Source organism: Notothenia coriiceps, unplaced genomic scaffold (genome assembly GCF_000735185.1).
Source record: "Notothenia coriiceps isolate Sejong01 unplaced genomic scaffold, NC01 NC01_scaffold00018999, whole genome shotgun sequence".
In the NCBI taxonomy this organism is placed as follows: Eukaryota; Metazoa; Chordata; class Actinopteri; order Perciformes; family Nototheniidae; genus Notothenia; species Notothenia coriiceps.
In genome coordinates this window covers 1,218,381-1,227,711 of record NW_011351700.1, presented here as the reverse complement: position 1 = coordinate 1,227,711, position 9,331 = coordinate 1,218,381, and the positions used below count along the sequence as shown (strand labels likewise).

The following is a 9,331-nucleotide window of genomic DNA, read 5'->3' as shown; positions in this document are numbered from 1 at the left end:
GTTCCACAGTTAGAAAGCCTTTGGGGTCAGTGTTTTGGATGACTGCAGATGTACTGCTGCTGCTGAAGGGCCATTTGGTTTCACTTTAGCTGGTGTGTGTGTGTGTGTGTGTGTGTGTGTGTGTGTGTGTGTGTGTGTGTGTGAGAGAGTTGGGGAGGTAGGGCTATAACAAAAAGCAGTCTCTCCCTTTAGTTACACTCAAATTATAAATTATAATTATGTTTTGAACTGTTTTTTTCTAAAATAGAAGTTTCAATTGTAGGTTCAAATAGAAGCAGATTAAACATATTTAATCCAACGAATGTGTTTCTAATTATTTTCATGTTTACTGACTGCTGTTTGAAACCCAAAACCCCATCCTGCATGAACTGCTCCGGCTTAGTTGACCAGGAGCTCTTGGAACTGCTCAGAGCGGAGGAAACGCCCGAAGGAGTCTTTCTCCATCAGGGCGAAGATCCTCTTCTGGGCCAGGTCAAAGGTCGCAGGGGACAGATCCACCAGGTTCCTCAGGGTCACATCCTTGGTGAAGTGGTCAATATTCACCTGTAGTGTGAGGACGACAGAAGATGCTGTCAGAAACAATCACAATGCAGACGATGAAGATAAAGAGAAATGGCAAGTATTAAATGTTAACATGAATACTTAAATGTTAACAAGAAAAAACTGGGTTTTACTTGCTTGTACCAACAAATATATCCTATCTACGCAAGCAAGCAATTTACAAACATTCAAAAACAAAATTTGTCTAGTCCAAAACCAACAATGTTTTTTTGAGTTTCTGAAAATCACTACCCTTTTACAAAAGCTTGAACACATGTCGCCGGTAGACACAAGGCCAATCGCATAGAAGATGTTGTGTTTTACGCGGAATATGCCTTAAAGAGAAAGAGAGAGTAGCCATTTTAGGCAAGATACTATTTATTTATTCTTTGTCTATTTCAAATTGCCAGTTGTAATGTTTATTCCAAATAGAATCAGATCAGAACAGGGCACAATATTTTCCTCTAAAAAGCAGAAGTCACGTCCCCTAACCCAATATGGAAATACTTAAGTCTGTGTGTGTGTTTATTACCATTCTGTATGTGTGTGTGTTCCCGTGTCTGAGCGGTTCAGTGGCGTGTCTCAGTACATTCTCTCTCTGTGACCTCATCTGTTTACACTTAAACAGGCCTGTATTTCTCATCTACACTACTGATTAGATAAACACTCCAACGTTTTAAAATGTCTGCAAATTGTATTAAAACTATCTCTCTAACAATTTCGTCTATATTTCACCTTGAATAACCTGGCTATTCAGGAGTGAAGTGTTTTTATGTAAATACCATATTACTCATTACCCTGTTGACGAAATCCCTGCTTTATTGTCAACTTACTGACAGCACCTTTCAGGGATTGTACTTTAAGAATGAATAACTTCTTATTGGATCATCTTTTCGGATGAGATTGCTGCCTAGTGAGAACTCATTATTGAAAGATTGGTGCTGGTTGCGTAAAGCATGATAAATGTATTTAATTTAATCAACCACATGGTGTTGAGTGCATAACAAGGGGTAATCAGAGGAGTTCCTGACCTCTCTTGGCCCCTCAGACTGGATGAAGTCTTCGTAGATCTTCTTGGCCTTGGTTGCCATCTTCACGGGGTTCTTGATCTTCTTGAAGTCCTCGCAGGTCACCCAGAACTCAACGTTCTCGTCACTGAACTCGGACTGGAGGAAGCTGCGGAAAGCAGAAACACCATCTGATGGATAACAAGACGAGAGAGATATGTATTAACAAGCGGCATAATACAATATGGAATCAGTGATAATTTAAACCCCTTTTCATGCACATATTTGAGAGAAAATTATCCATTATAAAATCAATGACAGACTATTTTTGTGCTATTTTAAACATGGCTCAGCTGAATTATATCACATTCATGCAAAGGTTACTTGTTCTATACTAGTACTGAAATATAAAAGTAAATCCCAAAATATATTGGATGAATATTTCTACAATTTGCAATATGTCCAATTAATCCAAAAGATAATGAGTTTCTGTTCATGTTTTTTTTTGTTCAAGCAAGGAAAATGACTCAAAAAACATGTTAGTAGAACTAGTAGATTCATTTTTGCTACATAAAAAGGTATGAAAATGAAACATCCAATGACTTACTCAAAGACATTATAGAAATGATTTAATTTGATGTAAATAGCTAAACTAAACTTGTATTTACCAAATCAGAAAAATATTTATTCCTTTAAAAACCAATATAATATCAACAATAGAAACTCTTTGGACAAATGCAAAAGCACAGTGGTTATTCCAAGATAACGATCCAAAAATGAAACTTAATAAAACATCCATTTCTTTCAGTGAAGACCATTGTGGTTCAACATAATGCCTGCTAAAAGTTCCCATTGTCTGAACCAGCATGTGCTGCAGACGATAAGCTTTCTATTATGGCCTCAGGCTTTTATCTGCAATCTAAATGACTAGTTTGGTTCAAAATAGCACGGAGTCGCAATCAAGCTGCGGCCCTTTTTTTTTTTTATGACCCCTAGTACAAGGACACACAAAGAGAGAAGAATACACGTACAGGCACTGATGACAATTTACGGATGTTGGTGTATCAGAGCAAAAAAACAACCGGCAGAAAATGCAGCGTCATATTTAGGGTAAGGGTTTGTTTGTTGTATATTTATGATTTTGTCAACATTTGACTTCCATATCCGCCAAATTAAAAATTACATTTCAACTTTTATTAACTCCAATGACCCGTCGTGCTGCATAATCTTTCAAATAACAAAACTATGACGAATTAATGTAAACAAAAAGAGCACCGACATCAACAAGGAAATTAGATCAAGTTTTCTTCAATTGCAATTTTTAAAACAGAGTAGTCCTAGATCACTCATTTCCTGTTTTATAATATACATTACATAAGGAAGGAAGGAAGGGGGGTGAGTCCCACATCTGAGAGGAAATAACTCAGAGAGAATCCCATGGGAATTAACAAGAGTGGAGCCATAAAGAATAAGGTTACATTAAATGCTGATGTAGATGAATCATCAGGCTGCAGCAGTTTGCAGCAACTGTGCAATAAATCAACTTTTGTGGAACCATTTAGACTTCTCTCTGGAGACGTTATCATAACACACACAACCCCAATGGACGCATACACAAACAGATGCATGTACACACTCATGCCGGCATGCAAACATACATCCCTCTGCCGTACACTGTGCTGAAGGAGACACTTAAGAAGTTCTTCTACCACTCACTGAGCTCTGCAGAGGAAATGTTGACCCTACACACGTATCATCTGTCTGTAGATCTGTTTTGATACACAGGGGCACCTTAAGTGACTTATTAGCAGGAGAGTTTACACGTAGCACTAAAGACCGTTAACCATTAGAGTTAATCATCCGTCTTGCTGGCTCTCAGGCTTTCTGTGCACTTTGGAAGGTAAACAGTGGAGCCAGTGGTTGCTTTTTGGTATGCATGGTGGTTTAAAATGGCTTTTTCTTACATAATGCTATGGTAATGTTACACTTGTTGTTTATTTTATGTTGCCCAGATCATCTTCAGCGAACTTTAGAAATGTAGCTAACAAATAAATGCCAATAAGGCGCAAATGACTTAGTCTGGACAAACCGCACTTCTGTCAGAAATTGGTGATGTATGCTACCCTTCATGCATGACTGTAAAATGCCAGTAAACAAAGTATAATCATTTGAGTTAGGAAAAACTGGACAGAGGTGTTTTAGGATTTGTTACTTTTAGGGCAATATTTGATCATCTTTATGCAAGCTTTTCATTGGCCATCTTCATAATTGAACAAAGATAATGTTATGCATTGGTTCTAATCCATGAGCAATGGCAGCAGACAACAAAACAGGTGATCAGTTATGGCAGTTTAATGTTTGCTACGTCGGAAAACACCAACATCTTGCATAAAAAGGTTTTGTGTCATACAGAAAGTAGTATTTATTAGCCATTCAAGATCTGCAAAAAAAAAGTATATATTCATGGAAACAAACCTATTATCTCCTGTTAATTAGGATTTTGTAACCTTTTAGTTGTTGAAAGGAATTCCTGAGTGACCAGAATCAGATTAAGACTGTTGATTAATGCCTAGAATAGGTGCAATGTCGGCATCTTAGATGAGGTATTGATTGAAAATACCACATCCTAGACAGCAAATTAACTTGAACTTAACTCTATAGGGAAAGGTAAACAACTCAAGGAGAACACGTTTAAGGGGTTCTTTGAGACCACAAAATATGATTTAAAAACGATTTAAAAAAAGGAGTGTGTACATTATGTCATTACACATAATCTCTGTTTACACACATATTAGTTTTTTATGTAATTTCTAATTGGTGGTTTTATTTTAGGAAAAGTATCTTTAAAAGACAGCTTGTGGTTGCAGTATTTATTTCCAAGAGGCAAAAGATACCACAACATTATCTTCATTTTTTGAGTCATCAAACGGTCACATGGACGTCTAACATAGAATATAAATAAAGAAGCACACACGCTAAACCCAAACCAGGCTATATGATGTACCTGCAAATGGTCTTCTTGACAGAAACCAGACATTATGTAAGACATGTTTTTCTACTTGTGAAACCAAGGTGCCAGCTGTTACATAATGAAGATTGCAGCAGCCGTGGAAAGTATGAAATAATGGTGCTTTCAATGTTTGCCTTAGAGGACATCAACAAAGCAGAGATGCTGCAGAATAGCAAGTAATGGGCTAACCAATCTTCTGAAATGTGTTATTTTTGTGGGATTTTAAGAAGGAGGATTATTGTTGTTGGAAAATAACCAAGCATCAGCCATCCAGGGGAAAGATGGTGGGCACAAATGGCATCATTATTAGAAGAAAAAAGGTAGCTACATGAGAGCAAGCAGCATTACAACAGTTTTTTTCTTCTTTCGTCTATTTGGATATTTTAAGCCATGTTTTTTGTATTCCTGTTTTTTGGAGAAGTCAACGTTTTTTCGTGTAATGTCACAAAAAAGAAAGATCCTTAATAATACTAGACAAAAAACAAACAGTTACAATTTCGCCAGTCACATCAAACGATGGACAGAATACATGCAATGTGTGTCTGAATTGCGGTACATGTAATCTGGTAGAAATTAAGCAGTTCAAATCCAATAGTTACTCTGTATTTGAGTATCTCACTTTTTTTGCAACAGGTACAGTTGCCCTAAGCTGGCAATTACAGAGAATTTAATATTAAAAGCGTGTGTATGTGAGGGAGAGAAGTAATTAGTATTGAGAGTAAGAAAGTGTAAACTTACAGCTGTTGTTCAGGACTCTGTCCAGACCCTCACGCCACTGAGCAGCCTCATCAGGAGTCGGCCTGCACACAAAATACACCAGTTCAGTCTTCAAAGTATACCAACAGTAAATGAAAATTATATAAAATATAACTTTACTGCTGCTATAAATGAGTCTTTATGACTATATTTGTAAAATACACATGTGTGTTCAGTGACGTGTCTTGCAAAATAGGTTCCTGCTGCTGCGACATGTAAGTCTGGTAAAACATCTTCTGAGAATAAATTGTGTGGTAAGCCTTTTGACATTTTCCCGAAACTCTGTACTATTTAAAGTTGTGGTTTTGAAACTGCATGAACATATCCAAGGAATCTGATACATTCTATTAGCCGGAAGGACCAACAACAAGCCAGTGAGTGATTTTAAAACCAATCAAATTCCTCTGTAAAAGGGCAGAACGATCATCCATAATTTAATAAACAGACGTTTTAATATGAGAAGGCTAGTTTATGGTCCAGTTTAGCATTGTGGGGTGTTACATGTAGAACCACTTTAATCAAAATCAGAGAGAGATAAGAAACTGTTGGGTGACAGAAAATGCGTTTACAAGGTCATCATTCAAAGCGCTAATAATAGAGGAGGATTGCAGATTATCAATATGAGTGGCAGTGACAGGAGAGATATGAAGAGAGCTGTATGACTCTAAAGGGAACCAACAAGAGTAAACAGATCAAATCAGCTAAAGTCTCACTGACTTTGTGGACTACCTTTTGGTTACAAAAGGCTAAAATAATCAGTTTATCCAACTTTAATAAAATGTTCGAGATTAGTTTTCTTACCCTTACAAGATTGCTAACAAGAAACAAAAGTAAAGTAGTTGAACATCTTGCACATAAATCATCTCAGACCCAATATTTTCAAGGTGATGCAGAATCAAATGAAAGCATCTAAATCTGTGTACCATGTAACACCTGAGCTGTGACAGTGTCTGGAGAGCGTTACAGTCCTTTGATCTCTACATATTGTCCCTGCTCAGGGCTCTACTGGGACACGTAGCCTCTCATCTATCTTGTTAACAATCCAACATGCTTTCTCCACCTCCTAACACATTCATCTCAGAGAGATGGGGGAAAAAACTCACTTCTGCTGCTTCTCCGGCTTTTTCTCAGTCTTCTCAGGGTAGGGGATGATGAGGTCAATGGCATTTTCAGGCTTTTGCAGTAAAATGCCCAATTTTGACTTGATCTCCTTCGCCCTGGAGGACAAAAAGCAGACGGCTTGTGTGACAAAGTCTTTGTTGTGACTTATTGGACACGAAAGCAATAATAATCCAGTCAAAATGTTTATCCAAGCCTAGCATCCTCTCTCCAACATGACTGGTGTATTGTATTTATACAAGACTAGAAATGTTAAAGCATGTGTTTTGTTTGTTGGTCTATTAATGAACTGTTGTAACTGTTGAACTGTTGTTATTCTAATGTCTGTTGCCTGTTTCAATTCAATACTTCTTTTGTTGGACTTTTTATTTACAAAGAGGCCCTATGTTTTGAAGAAAAAGGCTTTAATAGTAAAACTGTATAAAAAAATAGAAATATTGTTACGATAATAACACATTTTTACTTTGAATTAGCATTTTTTTGTATCTAGTTAGACATTTGTCAGTTGCATTATGGTATTTTTTTAAGTTAGAAAGTTACCTTAAACATTATCGTTAAGGTACAAATGTCTCACTACTTGAATTTAAATCAAGGACAAAATCTAAACTCATTTTTTCTTTAATAATTTTTAGGACGAAAATGTTTTTTAACCAGTATAAACTTAGTTGAAAAATTGTTTTTCTACTTATACTTACTACTTATGTTAAGAAACCTTTCCGTCCTCACCCTTGGAGTGTGTAGGCAACACAACACATTTAACTGCCCTAAGTAAACTGAATAAATTCATGTCAAAAGGTATTTTCCACAAGGATGTAAAGAGAAATCACTTTCTGAAAGAAAAAAGTTCAAGAACATGAACTTTACGTAACCTTTAAGTTCTGTTAGATGTTAACTCTTGACCTGAGACTGACGGCAACTTAGATTTACAATTTATGTGATCTATTTTAATACACTATGATCAGAACCACATACAACGTTTTAAATACTTTATAGTCAAACTTTCTATTGGATATTAAACAAATCAGAAGAAAACACTTAATTTGGAAGAAAAAAGGAAGAGTGTTGAAGCAGCTCTCACCTCTCCAGGCAGGTTTGGGGCAAGGCAGCTAATCCTCTACACATTTTCCGGCGCTCTCAGTTGCAGTATTTAAGTAAATTCGATCTTCTTGTTAGCTCCTGTTAGTCTCAGATTGTCGTTTGCTGTCTGAGTCTGGCTTTCAGCTCATGGGGAGTTTTATATACTCTTTGGGCTTAGGGCCAACAGCTCAGCCAATCAGGCTGGAATGTGTTCAGCTGAGGAGCCGGGCTGAGGAAGGGCGGGATCTCAGACGGAAAGGCTCTGTTTGCCTTCATGTTTCAATTGACAAACAGATCCTGGACCAGTGGGCAGGAGGCTGCAGGACTGTTTGGCATCAATATAAACTAAAGGTATTAAATACTTTGTTGCTATTTACCACTTTGTGAATCACATTTTGTGAGATTATGTTATGTTTCATATGTAAATTATTAGATTTAGCCATTTAATTCAGAGCTTACATTTAATTATTTCATGTTAATGTAGCTCTTTTTTTTTTACGACCAACCCTAACCCTAACCTTTACCCGATGGTCTACCATTTTACTAATCTCTGTTTAATTTATTTAGTTTAAAACATATACATTGCATCTACACAGACTCAATGATCATACGCAAATGGTAATCAAACTTTGCAATCAAAATTCAGGTCACGTGTTATGGAAATGCTATCTTGTCTCTAGGTCATAACTCTCTTAAGCACACATCCAGTCATCAAACACTGGAGAAAATACATTTTCACATAAAACAAACAAACATAGATATTGCTGCTCTAAAAGTTACTGATAAAAGGTATTTCTGATTCAGGCACAACATGTCAAATACGACTTCAGTAAGGTTAAATCGAGGTCAATAATGGTCTTTTTACCAGCAGGAATGTTTTAGACATACTCGGGAACTATTCAAACTGCAAAACAGCTTATCAAAACTTTTATTTTTGGGGGTATTTTATAGTCTTTATAATAGATTTTGACAGTAGGGACATGACAGGAAATAGAGGAAAAGCATCAGAGGTCCCTGGGCGGATTTTAACCAGAAACCTTGTGGTTAACCAATTGCCCCCATCCAACATGTCTGTCTCATTTCCAGTTCGTCATTTTGTTATGGCCCTCTGTGTCTCATACTGACCCAAAAGAATGCCTCAATTATAGTGACGTTTATCAAATTAAAAGTGATGCCAAAGGGTCCTGACTAAGCATCTGTACGTGACGAGTTTTGAATGAGAAATGGTTGATCAGACCAAAGCTAATCTGGCGGAAATCAAGGTATTCACAGGGTAATATAAAGCTTATTCAGAGTGTTATTCTACTCATACATTATAAATCAGACCATTCAAACTGACCTTTAATCCAGAAGGTTTTGTGGAGGTTTACAAGGCCCTTGCATATCTACGTTTCTTGAGCACAATTAATATATTATGCAATATTGCTTAAGAACATTTTTTAAATAGGTTTTTGCAAACATTTGAACCCATGACCACTGCTGTATCAATGTGAGCACTAAGATAACTAAAAGGTTGTTTGGATGTGAACACGCTCTACAGTTATTGTTCTGTCTAGAAGCATTGTGGAGAAACAATATTTATGTATTTAAATATTCTGCTTTATTATGGACCGAGCTGCAGACTGGACTGTTTTTTGTCCTTGACAGGTTTTGTATGCTTCATAATTGCAGCCTGGTAAATACCAGGTTTTACTGTTACTGTCAAATAAATCCATATATCTGGAGGAGGCAGCTTTTCAGAGAGACAACTGCTAATATTAAGCCTTATATTGAGTCCGAGGTAAACACAAATCCCGGTCTGCTGATGACAAACACATCACAT

At 36.7% G+C, this 9,331-nt stretch overlaps 1 protein-coding gene across 1 annotated transcript; it reads right to left on the bottom strand.

Moving 5' to 3' along the window:
- Window positions 1-324: 324 nt before the first annotated feature.
- rgs5a (regulator of G protein signaling 5a) lies at window positions 325-7,647 on the bottom strand. The gene is made up of 5 exons (XM_010778116.1): window positions 7,511-7,647; window positions 6,417-6,530; window positions 5,296-5,357; window positions 1,572-1,738; window positions 325-543 (listed from the first exon to the last, which is right to left on the bottom strand). The coding sequence occupies exons 1-5, from the start codon at window positions 7,552-7,554 to the stop codon at window positions 379-381; spliced, it is 552 nt and encodes a 183-aa protein (XP_010776418.1). The 5' UTR covers window positions 7,555-7,647; the 3' UTR covers window positions 325-378.
- Window positions 7,648-9,331: the final 1,684 nt, after the last annotated feature.

Bases quoted from the DNA above. Each gene is read 5' to 3' on its own strand.
- rgs5a (XM_010778116.1), bottom strand. From the start codon at position 7,554: ATGTGTAGAGGATTAGCTGCCTTGCCCCAAACCTGCCTGGAGAG. The intron at 5,358-6,416 runs GTGAGTTTTTTC...TTTTGTGTGCAG, and splicing joins AAGCCGGAGAAGCAGCAGAA to GCCGACTCCTGATGAGGCTG. The intron at 544-1,571 runs GTCAGGAACTCC...CTCACACTACAG, and splicing joins AGTCTGAGGGGCCAAGAGAG to GTGAATATTGACCACTTCAC.